Source organism: Chionomys nivalis, chromosome 3 (genome assembly GCF_950005125.1).
Source record: "Chionomys nivalis chromosome 3, mChiNiv1.1, whole genome shotgun sequence".
Taxonomy (NCBI): domain Eukaryota; kingdom Metazoa; phylum Chordata; class Mammalia; order Rodentia; family Cricetidae; genus Chionomys; species Chionomys nivalis.
Genome location: NC_080088.1, coordinates 125,381,615 through 125,400,052, shown reverse-complemented (window position 1 = coordinate 125,400,052; position 18,438 = coordinate 125,381,615). Strand labels below are relative to the sequence as shown.

The 18,438-nt window shown below is 43.7% G+C and overlaps 1 protein-coding gene across 1 annotated transcript in view; it reads right to left on the bottom strand.

Moving 5' to 3' along the window:
* The window catches only part of Pitpnb (phosphatidylinositol transfer protein beta), a 53,191-nt gene that overhangs the window by 9,115 nt on the left and 25,638 nt on the right, over window positions 1–18,438 (bottom strand). The window contains exon 8 of the mRNA XM_057765190.1: window positions 10,908–10,985. Coding sequence (XP_057621173.1) covers window positions 10,908–10,985 — 78 coding nt within the window. The remainder of the gene's footprint in view (window positions 1–10,907; window positions 10,986–18,438) is intronic.

The window sequence follows — 18,438 nt, the reverse complement described above, 5'->3', positions numbered from 1 at the left end:
CCATGAACGGCCTGTGCATGCAGCTCCAGTTTCCAGAGATCCACACAAATGATGTCAGTGGAAATCAAGTCTTTCTTGGATAAATGGGGATGTTGCAAGCAGCTGTCCTCTGAGCTATGTAACTGCCACATTAGGGAGTTAAGCTGTACCCCTTGAAAAAAAATTACCCCAGCTGGGTTTCTTGACTGCACTCCCCATCCCCTCATGGAGAGTTAGGAAGGGTGATGAGACATTCACCTGGGTATCTAGCAGCTATCTGCCACAAAGTGTAAGCAACTCTGCTTTAACCACACACACGGCCGTGGGGAGGGGTTAGTCTGTGTATAAATACATCTCACTTTGAAAGCTGGCTTCAGCAGTTATTAAGTGGGGACCATTTACACATCACCACATGTTAGGTGCTATCAGGCACACAAAACTGATTCAGATAATGTGTGTTATTTTTCTTAATTTTTAAAAAAGATACTCTATCTGCATGTACACCTGAATGCCAGAAGAGGGCATCAGATCCCATTATAGAAGGTTGTGAGCCACCATGTGGTTGCTGGGAATTGAACTCAGGACCTCTGGAAGAATAATCAGTGTGCTCTTAACTTCTGAGCCATCTCTCCAGCCCACATATGTGTATTTTCTTTTTCTCTTTTTTTCTTTTTTTTTTTTGGTTTTTCGAGACAGGGTTTCTCTGTGGCTTTGGAGCCTGTCCTGGAACTAGCTCTGTAGACCAGGCTGGTCTCAAACTCACAGAGATCCGCCTGCCTCTGCCTCCCGAGTGCTGGGATTAAAGGCGTGCGCCACCATCGCCCGGCTACATATGTGTATTTTCAATAGTGTTGTCCTTGGTGGGACCGTTCATCAAAGATGAACAGATGTTATCAGATATGGGGGTAGCAAGTTATGTTGAGTCAGGTCTGGACACCTGTCATCAATAAGTCAATAAAAAGAGCCAATTTAATAGTGGCAAGCAGAAAAAGGAAGACTACTCAATGTGATCACATGGGGAAGAGAGTTAAAGACATGCAGCAAACCTCTCAAGTCCATCTTTGGGGTCCTGAAGTGAAACTCAAGTTTAAATAGAAGGCTAAGGCTATGCACATAAGCCCTGACAAGGTGCAGACCCACAGCGACCTGAAGTCTTACTGTGTAAGGTGGTGATAACATGTTAGAACTCTGTGGAATATCTTCCTGGAAGACAAGGTCCCCCTCTGACAGGTACTCTTCCTTCTTTCAGCACAAGATTCCTGGGGAAATCCCCACTACTGAGTCTACTGTTTCAATAATCTGAAGTCAGACTGGGACACATGCAAGTGTCTCTCTAGATACCTTCATTTCTACCATGCCAGTTAAACTGACACCAGCCTCCGTCTCCTCGACTGCAAGCTTGGCTCTAAGCTGGACATCTGGTATGGTAGAGGTCAGCCAGCTTCTATTGGACACCCTGCCTTGAAGCTTTACAGAAAGGACCGTAAGGTGAGCCTTCCATAGGCCATCTTCAATAAACAATGAGGTGAGGACACGCTAGGGCCTTTGATCCAATGAGTGCTGTTGAGCCCGAGCGGAATGTGGCTCAAGTGTCAGGCAGGTCTAGCTGGTACAAGGTCAAAAGCACGGGATCCACCCTGGTTCCAGCCGTGTGGAACCCCTACCTTCACTGGCTCCACTCTTCTAGACTATCCACTGAGGTGAACCAGGGATGAGCAAGCTTAGATCCAAGGCTGCAGATGGTAAACCAAACATGCCCTTTACATCTAATGGCGTGTGAAGCCCCTATATCCACTCAAGGCCCTGTTCACACTCCCTGCAACACTAACAGCTCTAAGCATTTTTTCGTCTTGGACAAGTCCTGGTAACTCTGAGCTATAAACAGCTCCCTTAAAACCCTAAGAGCTGCATACCTCATTCTCCACAAAGCCTCACCCATCAGAATGACAGCTCTTCAGAATTCTCCCACAATTTATAAAAGCAAGGGAACTAAATGCAACACAGGCGCCCTCCACAGGTGGGCCAGGACTCCAAGCACACAGTGACTCCACAATGAACCAGGCTGTTTCCCATATGCTTCCTAGTGATGCTGGCAAGCTACTTAGGCCAATTAACACAGCAATTTATAGAGCCCGCACTGGGTTATAAAAATTATTTTAAGGGGAGGAAGTGGGAACTGGGATTGGTATGTAAAATGAGAAGATTGTTTTAAAATTAAAAAAATTTAAAAATTATTTTAAAAAATAAATGGGACCAAAAAAAAACCTAGTTCTTGAAGCTATCTCCCCATACCTCAGAGGTACAATTATTTTTAGTCTTCTTGTTTTCCATCCAATTTATAAGCAGTTATTAAAAACAAAATAAAAACCCACTCAAATCTGTTCAAGGAGACAAAGGCCTGCTGCCTCAACTTCCTGGCGTAGTCTTCTTGGTAGATACCAGCACCTCACTGAAGCCACCGGAAAGCAATGACAAAAGGAGTATCAAACAAAGACAAAAATACACAAGCTACATGTTTTCCTTCAATAATTAATATGCTCGTGGTATTTTAAGTGTAATTCCTGTTTAAAATCGACTGATAGGGAGCCATCCCTTAATTCAGGCTTTAAACTAGTGATTAAGAATAGGGCTTTATGGGCGGTGGTGGTGCACGCCTTCAGTTCCAGCACTTAGGAAGCAGAGGCCAGACTGGTTCCAGGAAAGCCAAAGTTACAGAGACCCTGTCTCAAACAAACAAACAGGGCTTTAAACAGTTCCACAATCTGACATGGTAGGATGGAAAGCTATTAACTCTTATCATTTGTCCTGTTATCAGAGAAGCAAATACAAATATACTAACTTATTCAGAACAAACCCACTCAGTGATACTCTCCATACCCACAGCACCTTTCAAGCCTTCTAAATGACAGCTACCGTATGCACAGTCACGAAGGACCATTTCACCATTAAAGCCAGGCTGGCCCAGAACTCAACAGTAGTTCTGCTTCCTGCACTGTATCTATGGAAAGAGCCACCTTTCTAAGATCAACTGCTATGGGAGAAAGGACAAACCAGTAGCAAGATGCATCTAAATAGCCAGACACCTGTAAAAGAACCAGGCCACGTGAAACGGGTAACAACCAAGTTTTTTCTTTTAGGTTCAACACTGTATTTTCAAAACTCACATGATTTTATCACTGGTGGGAAAGGTTACCTTGTTATAAAAAAAAATATATATCAAAAAACCAGAAACAAAACACCTGACTCTTAAAATATTTTGGCTCTCAGTCACACATTTTAGGACAAAGGCTTCCTTTGCCTTAACTTTTATGGGTACTCTTTCAAACTGCCCTCTTTTCTTTGCCTATGACAATGTAAGTGTGCTTGGGCTCCTCCCACTCCTTTTTGATGTTTACATCAAAGCTAAATAGACTGGGGTGAAAGCTCAGTTAGGGCATAAAATATTTGAGATTTTAGTTGCTTATGTAAGTATGAGTGTTTACGGTACCCACAGAGGCTAGCAGACAGACAGCACTGGATCCCTGGGACTGGAGTCACACATGGTTGTAACTCCCCATGTGGGTGCTGGGGATTAAACCCGGGTCCTCTGGAATCGCCAGTACTCATAACTGCTGAGCCGTCTCTCCAGGCCTTCAGGTTAGGGCCTTTAACAGATAAGACTGGTCCAGCCCACGTTTAAATTTTTCCTAAGATTAAACAATGCAAAATAAATCATAGGCATTCTTGGGGCTGCCAGAGCCTTCCTGTAAAGAGATGTGTAGCTCAGATGGCTCAGCAGGTAAAGGTGCCTGCTGCAAAGCCGGACTTCAACTTCAACCTCTCCATGCCACACGATACGAAAGCATCAACTCCCGCAAGTTTTCCTCTGCCCCTGATGCATGCTGTGGCAGGCAAACACAAGTGTATGCAAGTGTTTGCTCATGTACACACTTTCGTGCAATAAATATAATACAAATTTTTCAATTTTTTTTCCTATGTGCATTTGAGTCGTGTCCTGCATGTATGTATGTACATGAATGTCTAATGTTTGCAGAGATCAGAAGAGGACATCAGATCCCCTGGAACCGGGGAACTGGCCATGAGCCAACAAGTGGGTGCTGGGAACCAAACCAGGTCCTGTGCAAAAACTAGTGCTCTTAACCAATAAGCCATCTCTCTAGTCCCTATTTAAAAAAAAAAAAAAAAAATTAGAGAAACATTTAATTTTCAAAGTTGAGACAGAAACAAGGCCGGGCGGTGGTGGCGCACGCCTTTAATCCCAGCACTCGGGAGGCAGCGGCAGGCGGATCTCTGTGAGTTCGAGACCAGCCTGGTCTACAGAACTAGTTCCAGGATAGGCTCCAAAAAACTACAGAGAAACCCTGTCTCGAAAAACCAAAAAAAAAAAAAAAAAAAAAAAAAAAAAAAAAAAAAAAGAGGAGACAGAAACAAGTAGTGGCCTGAATAGGTACCTGGGATCTCAACTGCTGAGGGCCACAGCTTCCTGATTCTTTATAAACAATACAAATGTGTCTCAATGTTTCCTCTTTATTGCTTTAAAAACAACTGCCTCTCAAAACAGCAACAGAGGGCGGGAATAGAATGAAGGTCTTTCACACAATGTTCCAATCCACCCAAAGCTGAAGATTTCATTACCTGCAGCTAAGACTAATTCTGCTAGTTCAAAATACCATTATTCTGCCAGTAAGTGAGTTTTATAAAGATTAAAAATTAAAATGGAAATCTTTTTAAAAGAAGGGGAACACTGGTTGGCTAACAAAGAAAAGAACAACCAGAAGTTCTGTAAGAGAGTCCTGAGCTAACCAAAGAACCCCACATTATGTTTTTCCCCACATAATTTAAATTTCATCCATAATGTAGCATGCACTAGTTAGCTGCAAAATGTTTTCAAAATTGCATTAAATAGTTTGTATAGTCACAGAATTCCTTACATTTCATGTTACTAACTATAAATGAAACTCCCCAAGTCAAATCATGTTTTCAATTTAAGAGCACATATTAAGTTACTTTGAGGCATGCGGCCGAGGCCTTCAGGGAAGCAACGGACACAGCAACCACACATCAGGACTGAATGACTTGCAGCAGCATGTGGAGCTATGTGGTAAGCAATCAGCCAACATTAGCCTCAAGAACAAATTTCTTGAGTCTGTGACAAACAAATATATACAAACGTAAGAGAATAAAAAGAAAAGCATCTGAGGGCATTCTCCTGACCTGGTCCTTCTCGGCCTCACTAGCTTCACACGCTCATCTCGTGGGACAAGGGTGGGATGGGGTGCACTGGAGTAGAGTCAACGCTCTGCAGCAGCAGCAGCAGCAGAGCAGTCTTCAGTGCGGTTCACACTCCCCCAGCATTTTAGCTTTTCAGTGGTAGGCAATCAGAATGCTCAGTTTTGGCGGCCGAATTCATAGTGTTAAGTTTCCAACTGAAATCTCACTAAGCAAGCTAAAAATAAATGTGCCGTGAGGGCTGCCAGGGTGTGCACCAGCAAATGTCAACACAGGATCACAAAACGCATGCCAAGCATGTGCACCACAATCTCAGAAAAACCCCATTCTCCAACGTATACCATCTTCTCTTCTCTAGACCGCTTTTACTTTGTGAGTTTTCCAGACAGGCCTGGGCTGGACATTGTGTTTTTCTACATCTTACTGATTTTCATTGGTTTATGACAGTTAACTAATTCTGTACTAAGCACCCACTGAGGGTACATCTACAGCAGGCATTGCCAGACACCACAGTGGTTTAGCACAAAACAGAAGGTGGAACAAGGAGACCACTTTGACCTGAGGCACCAACTGCACCACACGGGTGCCCACATACCTCTGGTGGGGTGGGGGTTCATGGTGGAGACTCTTAACTTCAAAAAGATCCAAAGGGTAAACTAATCATAGGTAATTTCATAATTATAGGGAAAATGAATTCAAACAGGAAGACCCCTGCTTGTGAACAGATCAACAGAGTCCATGCTCCCTTGGCACGGTTCACACCCTTCCTCATCGGGAAGTGATCTTGTACAAGTTCAGCTGCAGGGTCCCACTTCACTAGACTCATGAAGAGCCTGACCAGAGGCCTGCTCTGCCAAGTCACTTCCCATACAAGGCAGCATACATTCCAGAGTCCTGAATCCTGCAGATCTGTCTAGAAGCAGAGGTATTCCACAGCCAAACCAAGGTGAAGGCTAGCAGGCAGCAGTTTTACACGTATAATACAAACTAAGCACTGAATGCATTTTAAAAAGCTTCAAGCTAAAAGTAAAGTCACCAAACTGTGTAATCTCCTCTGAAAATCTTTTATGTCTGTAGACCTCTTTATTGCCCAGAATCCAAAATGTGGCTTAACCAGAAACCAGTTTGAGTTCTGCATGCTATAGTCAGGGTTTTAAACACGAGACCACAGGGAGGAGGCGTGCTTTTAGCTGCTTTGGGCCTCAGGCATGTGAAGTTCAGGATTTGGGAGTGTGGCAGGCAGCATTTTCCATCAGGAGAGCCACTAAAAGGACCTGGTTAGGAGGCGCAGGAGGAAGCTCTAGGTGCCTTCCCCACTAGTTTCCACCTGGAACAGGACTTTCACAGCAGGCTCTCTCATCGCTAACTTCACTGTGCCCATCCCTTACACTTTACATTTCCTTGGCAACCAAGGCTGTTGTCATCTTTTCACACGTATGGGGCACAAAGACACAGCAATCACGGGGACAAGGAGGAAATAAACGGGTGTCTCTACAACTTGCAGCACCCTTCTCTAGCCTGGAGAACTCAGAATGGCCATGAGGGCTGTTCCAGAATGTGACTAAGCAGTGTATAGAAGAACAGGAGTCTGAAAGGCCAACCTCCAAATGCCAGAACACATCAAACCAGCGTAATTTCTGGGCCAACTCCTTTACCTGACCCAATTACCATATGCTCCAATGTCTGGCACTGCAGAGGCATATGCTTTGGTAGAACCTCCTAGCTATTAACAATCATCCATCTGTAGAAATAAAAGCTTAACTGTTCAACAGTGTCTGACTTAAATGAAGAAAGATATTAGGCCTTTCATTGGATTAGAATGACACCATAATCTTCAATTTGTGAAGCCGACACTCCCAGGTTCAGAAGCAGGAAGCTGTAAAGCTTAGAGGAACACACACGTGAAATACTATTGGAACCCTTATGAGAGGTGGCTGTGCCAGTGCCACAAGACAAACACACCCTCCAGATAGAAACCAAAACCTACACATACATATGCATGTGCGTGTATGCACACCATGCCACGGAGAAATAAGATGTTCATCAGCAGTTCTGCCTGGAAGCAAACTTCCTAATCAGGTTATAAATTGCTCTATTAGCATGCACAAAGTCACTTCATGTTGAACTCTAAGCAACAAAGATCTTTTAATTTCCTTCTTCAGAAGGAAAATGAGCACACAACTCAGGCTTATGTCTCTAGGGCTACAGTGTATTCCTGGTTTTGTTTGTTTTTAAGTAAAAATATGTATCATACCATAAGGGAAAAAAATAAAGCCTGTGCCTATGACAAGCCTGGGAAATGAGAACATCTCTTGAGCAGCAACACCACCTGGCTGTGGAAGGAAGGCTGACCTACACCAAGCACTAATCATTAAACACTATAAGGACAAGGGGCTCAGACTGGTGACCAAAGGCAAATCAATCCTAGCTATAGTGTGCAGGGCTGTTTGGTACTAGAGAAGATCTCTGTGGTGTAAAACAGTGCAACACACACACACGGATCGAGAACTTGACCTTCTGACACCACTTCCTGTGCCCAGCACTTGCTCATATCATTCAATCCTCTCAATGACTGCTGAAGCTGGTGCTAACAACTGCATTTTAGAGGTATGGAAACTGAGGATCAGAGCTTACACGATCTAAGTCCTAATATATATGTCTTCACAGTACTGGAATGGGTCTCCTTTTGTGCTCCTATCACTGGAGGTGTGCAGAACTGTCTCAGCACAGAGTCCAACTGTTACCATGCAACACGACAAATGCAGCAGACAAGGATCTGCCCCATCACTGGACTCAGGTCTGTGGACCCGCAGATCTGGGTTTCTCTGGCTACATTTCTCACTTATAAACGGAGCACCTGTACCTGACCTAGCCCACTGTAAAGTTTGAGAGGTTAAATGTGACCTTTTTATAGTACCTGGAACGACAAAGAACTATAGCCAGTAAGTACAATACGAAGTATCGCCGTATCAAATGAGGGAGTGTCAGCAATCACTAGGGTGTAACTCAGGAACAGAGCACTTGCCTAACACGTGTCAAGTCCTGGGTCTGATCCCAAGCAACTAAAGACACACATGTAGGCAAACAAATAGATCCCGAGGTTTTCACTTAGCCTTGAGCACATTTTGGAATGTAGATTGGTAAGCAACAGCCTGCTGCTGAAGCAGCAGGTGGATGATACAAGGAGGGCTCACAGAGAGGCTACCTGTCAGCCTGCACAGTACAGCAGAGTACGTGCCATACCCTCAGCTCTCACTGGCAGTGCCACAGCTGTTTTGTCACGCCCACACACATTTCTGCTGTGATGTGGGAGTCTTCTGTTTTGTGTTGATTTCATTGGTTAAGTAAAGAAACTGCCTTGGCCTTTAATAGGACAGAAAATTAGGTAGGTGAAGTAGACAGAACAGAATGCTGGGAGAAAGAAGCCGAATCAGGCGGTCGCCATGATCCTCCCACTCCAGACAGATGCAGGTTAAGATCTTTCCTGGTAAGCCACCTTGTGGTGTTACACAGAAATGGTTTAGATCAATATGTAAGAGCTAGCCAATAAGAGGTTAAAACTAATGGGCCAAGCAGTGTTTAAAAGAATACAGTTTCTGTGTAATTATTTTGGATAAAGCTAGCCGTGCGGGCGGCCGGGTGCCAGGAACGTAGCCCGCTGCTCCTATTACAACACTTCTGTTCTCACCCTGTCACCAGCACCACCAGGCAGAGTAAGGACACATGCCCACTGACCAAACCCACAGGTGCTCGCTTATTCCCACGTGTGCTCAGCTATTGTCACGAATGTAACCTTATGTCCTTGCACATCCGTATATGGTGGTTTGGCTTGTTTTTTCTTCATTACCCCAACATTCCAAAGCCATGGCAGCTCAGTCAGAAGACTTGCTTGCTTCTTATGAATACCTCCACCTACCACCGCGCGGATGAAGTGAGCAAGTGATCACTCACTAAGCAGATGGGTCGGAGGAGCCTTCTGCATGGGCAACATGAAGTCACTGTTGGACTTGCTTTTCTAGGCACAGCCCACTACGGCTCATGCCTGTCATTTTAAGTGTCATGAGGCTGAGTAGGGGTCACTAGGTGTTCAAGGGCTGCTTAGGCTGTGTGGTGACCCCCAGCTAGCATGGGCCCCATCATGAAACCCTGTCTCCAAACAAACTTAAGCTACTCCAGAATTTTAAGTAATAATCAACTAGAGATAAAGGTCTATGGGTAAGCATACATCAAAGTAACAAAGCAAGAACAAGCAAAGTTATTTACACACATTCTAATTTCCTAAGACGCAGAAAAGCCAAGCAAAAGTAAAAAACATTAAGTAATTCTACAGTTGGTTGGAAAGCCTCCTAGAAGTACCCATGGGAAAGCCCCGCACCCATGTGACACCCGCCATGTGACAGGTGTGTAAAACCTATACTCCAGACACTGGTAACTGGGTGAAAGAACTCAGTATTTTGTCATAAGCCTTCTGCTTTCTCATCCCCTGTGAAAGCACTGCTAGCCAGAGCTGGCACCACCTCAGCAGGGCTAGAGGGGTACATCCTGCAGAGCCACCAGCCTGGCCTTGTCTAGAGGACGTAGCTACAAACCTGGAAAAGGGTGGGGACACTGAGCAAACCCTTAGCGTGGACTCAGATGATGCTTGTGTGACATTTACCACTTCCTGAGTATTAAGTCTCTAGTCATGGTTATTAGGTTGGAAGAGTTTTGAACTCTATCCTGTAAACAAATGTGAAAATAAGACAAATTATGATTCTGTCTTTCCTTTCTAAGACAGGGTCTCACTGTGTAGCCCTGGCTGTTCTGGAACTCTACATACACCAGGCTGGCCTTGAACTCATAAGAAATCTACTGCCTCTGCCTGAGTCCTGGGATTAAAGCCGTGAATGACCACACCCTGCAATGGCTCATTTCACATTAAACAAAGTCAGATCCCTCCTTCCTTTTAGTTGATGTGCAACAGTTTACAATATAGTTATAACAGGAGTTATAATAGGGCCATTCAGGGATCCTCTATAGGAGCAGCCAGCACTGTAATGACTCCTGATGTAACCAGCCAGTTAGACCCTGGCTGCCAAGAAAATCCTGTGGGTAAAAAAATCTGCTCAGGTCAGGTTTGGGTGTTTATGTGTCTCCTGGTCTGTCAAACTAATTAGAATAACCTGCACCAACACTTAAGCCTTGTTCAGGGGATTCCGTTTGGTGGAGTGCACTATACAACAAGACTACGGTGGAAATGCTTTTCCTACTTCATGAATGGAGTGAAGGTGTGCTCTACCTGAATGCAAACACTTGCCACGAAAACTGCTTTGGTGTTCAGCTCTCCAGAAACCTACCTACCAAAAAGGTCAGGGAAACACCTGTGTGAAAGGAACTAGTTTAGAGTAGATGCCAACTAGACCCCACTACAAACCTTCATCTAACATGGATTTCTTTACTGTCTGGAATCAGAAGATGTCACAGTCCCCAAAGAGCAAACCATCTGCCCCTCTTCAGGTTCCTCAGCACGGCATCATGACTCTGTTAATGTGGCACACACTTACAGGCCAACTGCAAATGGTCCTAAGTCCTTAAGCAAAGAAAACCCTCTGTGCAGTTTTTATTTTTCATTTAAACACTACCACCTCTTTTAAGAATTGGGACCTGTCAATTATTATGTTGTCAAGACTCCACTTGTCAGCAAGGTCAGCAGCCAATACCTTCCAGTTAGGTCCCAGGGGGCCTCTCTTGGTCTTGACTGAATGGAATAATGCAGGGTCTTCATCAGCTTTGTAGTCCTGTAAAGCAAAACAGAGTCAAAGATGAAGAAGAAAACCAGAAACCATTTTTTAATCTTGCCAGGCGGCTTTCTGCAGCTAGAGCTCCCTGTGCCTTTACACACGGGGAAACAGTCCACAAACAGCACCTGCAGTTTGTATCCCATTACTTCCTAAACTTTTGTCTCAACTATGGAATTAGGAGTGTTGAGTGATAGCAGCCCACCAAGATCAGTTGCTGGGCTGTGAAGCATTAGAGTTTGAGGGCTAACAGTCAGCAGACATGCTGAAGAACTAACACCTGACTTTCGACAACACCTGCACATGGTGGCACTGGGCTGCTTCTGTCACTGTGAGCCACTACTGCACTACAACAGACCACAGGCCCTGTTCCTGCATGTCCCTCCTCCCTTCCCGGCTAAATCTGTGTTCTTCACGGTCATAAAAGGCAGGAACGGGTGACTGAAACTCTTCAGTGTCAGCAAACCAGCAATGACCACAAAATCTATGACTCATGCATATAAGCTCTGTTTCGTTCAGAGCATCCTGCCTGGCAGATTGTACAAAATGAGTTAAATCATTTCACTCAACTGAAGTTCCTGTCCCTCTCCCCAGCTCTCTCCACAGGAGCCAAGTTATTTTTGGAGTGTGCACAAACGGCAGGAATTTCACTAATTGTCACAACACAGACCCAGGGTGCACCACAGCACTTGCAAAGGGCACAAACACTGTGCAGAAAGTGCCCAAACCAGGCTGAGAGGAAACCCTGGCTGCAAACTGCAGTTCTTTGGTAAGAATCATTCAAGCAAAGCATGCACAGAGCATGCTCCAAAGCGAAGAAAATATACTGGCAAGTGGTCACTTAGAAGAGACCAGTTAGTAAATGCATATGGCATGCTATTAATTCCTAGGAAGGGTTATAAATAAACCATGTGAAAGATCAGGGAAAAAACTAAGCTTTTTAGAAGCATGCTTGGGTAAACATGTGACCCTGTACTGGAGGTCATCTCAACACTGTCTCAGAAGCTAAAGAAAGGGCTGAAATTGTTAAACACATGAAGCTGGCTGGCTTCACTGGGTCTCAATAATTTGAAATAGTTAATGTAGTATGGCCAGGACATAAGGCCAGTCAACATTATGCAGAAAGGACACACAGGGAGGAGCAGACAAGCAGAACCAGAGTCACTTCACCTGTGTGTACAACAGCACTGATTTCACGCTCTGCCGGCTGGGATGAGTTCATAGACCCACACCTGCATCATTAAAACTGGCATGCTTTCTCGACTCAGGAAAGAAGCAACTAAATAGGGGATCCTAAAACTTGCACTCAGAAGAAGTAAGCTACCTGAACAAAAGCATACCTATAAGCCTCTAAACAGTTCTCTTCTAGAGCAAAGGCTCGAAATTAAAGCCCACCTTTCCCCCAAATTAAAAAAGCATCATTACATCAATCACTTCTAGTACCATTTCCTTTCATCAAAGACCCCACAGAATAGCTACCACAGGACAGTAAGGGCCAGAACACAGAGCTGGTTCCTAGCATCGGTCTAGATCAAAGTGGCATACAAGACAAGACAAAACAAAACAAAACAGGTACCCAAAATCCCAAGAAGTATCTATTACCTACCAAAGGAGGAGAGAGAACATTCAGTCAGAATCAAAACCAAACAAAACCAGTCAAGAACACACCCCTTCCAAGAGACAAGTGGCCTTCATATTCAAAAGTAAAAAGAAGCCGAATGGTGGTGCACGCCTTTAATCCCAGCACTCGGGAGGCAGAGGCAGGCGGATCTCTGTGAATTCTAAGCCAGCCTGGTCTACAGAGTGAGTTCCAGGACAGGTTTCAAAGCTACAGACAAACCCTGTCTCATAAAACATAAAGTAGAAAGAAAAGCATACCACGTTTAAAATATTTCAGCAACTAAATTCTAACCACCAGTCTAATGCCCAGAAGGCTGATTCACCAGCCTATGAGAGCGAACCCATGCCCTTTTTCTCTTATTGACTGGGGTGTGAGGTGGCCATGGCCACACCAGTCCTGTTTTCCTTTTATTTTTACCAAACCTGAGCTGTAAGTAAATTGAATAGTAAACACATTTCTGTGCGTGAGTAGCTGACAGTTATAGGTTATACTACTGTTCTGTGTGACATTGATAATAAAAATTCAGAAGGCTAATACATGCCACAGCAGCAAGACAAGCCTTGGTTTTGGATGCATTCAACTGTGAAAGGGAAGAGGGAAACAAGAGTTTAGAATTGAGTATGGAAAACTGTGGAGTGCTGTGAAATTTAAACCTGCCCCGTACACATGGGAAGAGTAAGTAAACACAAAATAAACTGTAAACAATCGCCTCTAGGGTCAAAGGAGAAAACCAATGGCAGTGAAGAAAGGCGGTCCCTGCACTAGGGCCAAGCAAACTCTGGCCGGCATCAATCATTTCCAAGTCGGCCCCAACAGACCAGCAAAGGTGTCAACTAGAGGGTCAAAATAGAGAGAGACCTCACTGTTTCTTTACCCCAGTTCCATGGCAGGCAGATACGTCACACATCTACAGAAACCCTCTGCAGTAGATGCAGAAACTAAAGAAACCGAAAACCTTGTGAAAGTCACTCCAGGTCTGACACTATTTCAGAAGGCACACCTGCAAGCCTTCATCATGAAGCTCACCATCCAGTAAGGAACTGATAAACGTTCCCTATTCCTGGACTTCAACCAGAGTTTTACGTGTATGGGTGTTTTGCCTGGATGTGTATCTGTGTACCCCACACGCAAACACTGCCCTCAGAAGAATCTAGAAGGTGGCACTGGATCCACTGAAACTGGAACTACAGAAGGTTGTGAATCACACTATATGGGTAATGGGAAGTGAACCTGGTCCTCTGGAAGAGCAGCCAGTTCTCTAAGCCACTGAGCCATCTCTCCAGCCCCTACTGAACTCTTTGATCTGTTCCCTGGCTGCCATCGGTGTAAGTAATCCCAGGAAGCAAACATTTTAAAAAACCAAGAAGCCAGTCCCAGCACCAGGAGTATCCAAGTGGGTCTTCTCTTTGTTTTTTCTCTAAGAATGCAAAGCAGCAAACACTAAAGATATTATACTAAAAATATAATACAACCCAATTATTAACAATAGCACCTTAACCCTGACAGGTGAGAATAATGCACCTTGTCAAAACCTAGACATTTTGCGTGAGTTAGTTTGAATCTGTAAATGTTTAATCAGCTGAATTAAGTAGCATAATATGAAAAGGCAGAAAGTGGATGCAGTTTTCACAACCTCAATTTTGTATTTCTGCAATAAACACTATTTTCTTTTTTGAATAGTATCTTCTTGCTGAATTTTACGTTGGGTATCTGATTTGGTCTCTGGATTTGAAAACGGGTCGATTTATATCCATATCACAATGAACAAATATATTCCTTCATGTATGACAGTTTCAGCATACAGAATGCAACCTCAGCTACCAATTACAGCTGCAAATGAGCAATAGTGTGGAATGAGACAGCCTGCTGGCTTTGTTAGTATTCTGTCTCCTCTGGGATCCCAGGGGGAAAGGGAGGCTCTGATGAAGAGAAGCCCCTGGCTCATGGTTTATTGTGCTCGCCACCAGCTGCAGGCTTCTCATCTCATTAGTTCTTTTAGAATACTGTGGGTGAAGACAGCTGCAGTCTGCTTGAGTCTTCAGCTCCTGGGTATTCTGAAGGCTGAATCTGCTATGCACTTTCTGTAATCCTTGGGAAAAAAGAGCAAATTCACTGGGCCAATGAAATACACTTAAAAAAAGGTTTTAAAATCAGGTTTAAAGGGAGCAAAATCTTATTATACTAAGGTGAATTGTGCTTAGCATTTTTTGTGATCTGATTTTAATTACCTAGACAATGCCCAGAGGCCTGGTCAGGATAAGAACCTGTGAAACCATCATTATTTAGCTGGGTGCACCTTTCAAGACAGTACTTGCTCCTCCATCAATAGTGCTCAAATGACACAAAAGCACAATGGCATCAGTGTAAGACAACATTGAATTTGTGCTAACCAATGCTATATCACCCAAACTCTTATTTAAGTAAAAATGAAGTCGAATGGAAGCCAAGATCCCCCCCCCCCCCCGAACAAACTGAAGTACGATATGGTAAATAAATGGATTAGTGTCTCCACAATGGAGTCACAAGAGTGCAGTCATTAAACTCATCTAAGGAACTGCTCTGTCCTGGAACAGGAAAGCTACACTACCTCTCGGGCACACATCTGTTATTGACCACGACTCTCAACAGAAACCAGATTAATTTTGAAGACAAAGAATATTAATTTTATGAATTTTTTAGCCTAGTGGCTGCCCCCCAAAATACAAGCATACAACCTTTGCTGAGCCAACCTAAGTATGTCATTGCACCCAGATTTAACTCATGATTATGAATGGGGAAGGGAGTAGGAGGTGAGTTTCTTGACAGCTCATGGAAAATCAAGATGAGCCCCAGACACCAGAAACCACTTAAGAGTATGCCTGGGTTAGCAGAGGTGAGGGTAAGCAGGAACAGCTACTCAAAAGCACCAGCCTTAGCAACTCCCTGATACCTGCTCATAAAGAACAGACCCAGTCTATATAACCCGCTGCCCACAGGGAGTTTCACAAAGTAAACGTTAGGATCCCGCTATCAAATGTTCTACTTTAGCATATGATGATTAATTAGGTGTCTACTCAAACAGCTCAGAGATACTCACTAAGTTTAAAATGTAAGGGTACTAGTGCTCCATTCAGCAAAGCTTAGGAGAGGCTAAATGAAATGTGAAGACAAATAACAAGCATTCACTCTATTGACACCACTCTACTCCCTTTTAAATATTAGGGCCCTTAGAAAAAAAGAAAAGAAAATGTCTCTAATCCCAAGGCCGACAGTATGCCTGGAGTTGACGAAATGTAAGCCGCACTCCAGGCCAGCATGTTTAAAAAAGTGTTTGCACTGAATGTTACTATAACAAATAACAGAGAAAGAAATAACATTTACTAACTTGTTTAATAAACCAATTTCAACAGTTATTTTCCAATCAGCAGCTTTTTTTTCTGTTTTTAATTACATCTCCCCAGTGACTCCTCACCCTTGCAGGTTCCCACAGAGTACCATTAATACAGTATAAGTAAATCTCATTAATTCAGGTTCTACCACCTTGGAATTCCTAATCACTAGCATAGGGGCTGGGCTGAAGTTTATCTTTGCATGATCTATGAAAAAAAGATTTGCTACACAAATTAATAGAGTAACAAGATCTCAGGAGGGCTGTTTAAACAGTTCAGAAGTGTTTTAGAGCAATTCAGAGGCCTTCATTTGCATATAATTATTATGCTAATTACAAATCATTCTTATCTATTCATTAAAGCAGAGTCCCAAAGGACCACTAATTGTCAATAACTTGTTGGCCTAGTTTCTGTTACTGAATGCACCTCAGAGGAACAAAACAGCATTAAAAATATTCTATAATGCAGCCCTCCACGAATCCTGCTTTCCATGAACCCTAAAACCGCATTTACAAACACCTGTATGGAGACCAAAGACACAATCAGTGTGGTCGAGAAGTGTGAACAGAGTTGTTTCGTTCTTTCTAATTCTACAGAGACCCTTCAAACAGTCATGGAGTGGCAAGATGATCCCAGATGGACTGTGGGTATCCACCACAGCCTAGCCACCTACAGCCGTCGGGGTACATCATGGTAGGCAGAGCTAGGTTAGAGAACAACCGAGCTAGCAGCTTCTTCCTGCTTTCTAACGCTATCCTTTCCTTGCCAGAAGTCAATGCCCTGTTTATGAGAGCAGATCACCAAAGAAATAGCAGTGTCAGAATTTCAGCTCTGGAAAAAAAGTTTACTACAAAATATGTGATATGACACACTGTTCAAATGACAACAGAGCAAGGAAAAGAAATGGTGCTCCCAAAGGAGATGCTGCTGTGGTACAGTGCAGATGCTTGCGCTGACAGTGCCTAAAATAACTGCCTGTGGTTCCCGCTCCATCCCTTCCCCCCAAAGGGGGCTGAGTTTACTGTTTTGGCTATGTTTTATGTACAGAATTACCCTGTTACTTATTATTTTAACACTGTCATTACTATATGTTACTATATTATACCCCTTAAAAATGAAGAGACTGTGACCCTGGTGTCATGGCACACACCTTTAACAACCTTAGTACTCAGGAGGTAGAGACACATGGATCTCTGATTTGGAGGCTAGCCTGGTCTTCACAGTGAAATACCATCTCAAGAAATCAACAAACAGCCAAACGGTGATGGTGCCGCATTTAATCCTAGTACTTGAGAGGTAGAATTAGGCAGATCTTGGGGGCTGGAGAGATGGCTCAGTGGTTAAGAGCATTGCCTGCTCTGCCAAAGGTCCTGAGTTCAATTCCCAGCAACCACATGGTGGCTCACAACCATCTGTAATGAGATCTGGTTCCCTCTTCTGGCCTGCAGACATACAGACAGAATATTGTATACATAATAAATAAATAAATATTAAAAAAAAAAAAAAAGAATTAGGCAGATCTTTTTGAGTTCAAGGTCAGCCTGGTCAACGGAGTGAGTTCCAGGACAGCCAGGACTACACAGTGAAACCCTGTCCTGAAAAAACAAAATGAATGAATGAATGAATGAATGATGCTGCCTGACTTTCTCATGTACACCATGTGCCCCCACCCTAACATCTCCATATATAAACATACATACACATACAATTAATTATTTCAATGTAGGCATTTAAGAGTCTAGATATCAATGAAATAAGTTTTAACACAATAAACATGCCATTGTCAGCAAAGGTTCTCCTCATTCATTTTAAAACCAAATTGCACCTGAGATGCTTGGCAGTGCTCTGACACTTCTGTTCCCTTCTAACTGACGGCATCACAGAAGACACCATAGCAAATGCTGTCAGTTAAATAGAGAATGCCCTGTGCCCTGCAGCTCCTCAATCCAGGATCCTGTATGGTCTGTTGGCATAAAAATTACTAAAAACTATAAAGCCATTTCCTTTCTGTAAAAGCAGACTCCAGCACCATCATTTGTGCTTGCGTTTTCTGAGTACTTCTGGAATGAGGCAGGCAGCATAGCACTCCAGCAAGGCTAAGTCATGCCCCCAGGGAAGGGAAAGGGTGTTCCCTGCTCAAACACATTACCCACAACCCCAGAGCAGGAATTAGGCTGCTGTCCTCAATACTACATTCTAAAAACAGGACTGTAAGACCTCTGCCCCTGCTCAATTTAGGGAGCAGCCTCTACCTTCAATCCAGGACTGGGAGGCTGGGAACCAGCCTGGTCTACACAGCAAGATCTGGGCCAGCAAGGGGTCCAGAGTAAGTCTCCTCAAATAAATACATAGAATAAAATAATTTAGACTTCTGAAAAAAAATTTAACAAGGAATTGCTCAAAACCATTTTCTGGCTCTCAGAATTCTTCCCTCCCTGGCCCTCCCCACTGTTTTTCTTCTAAA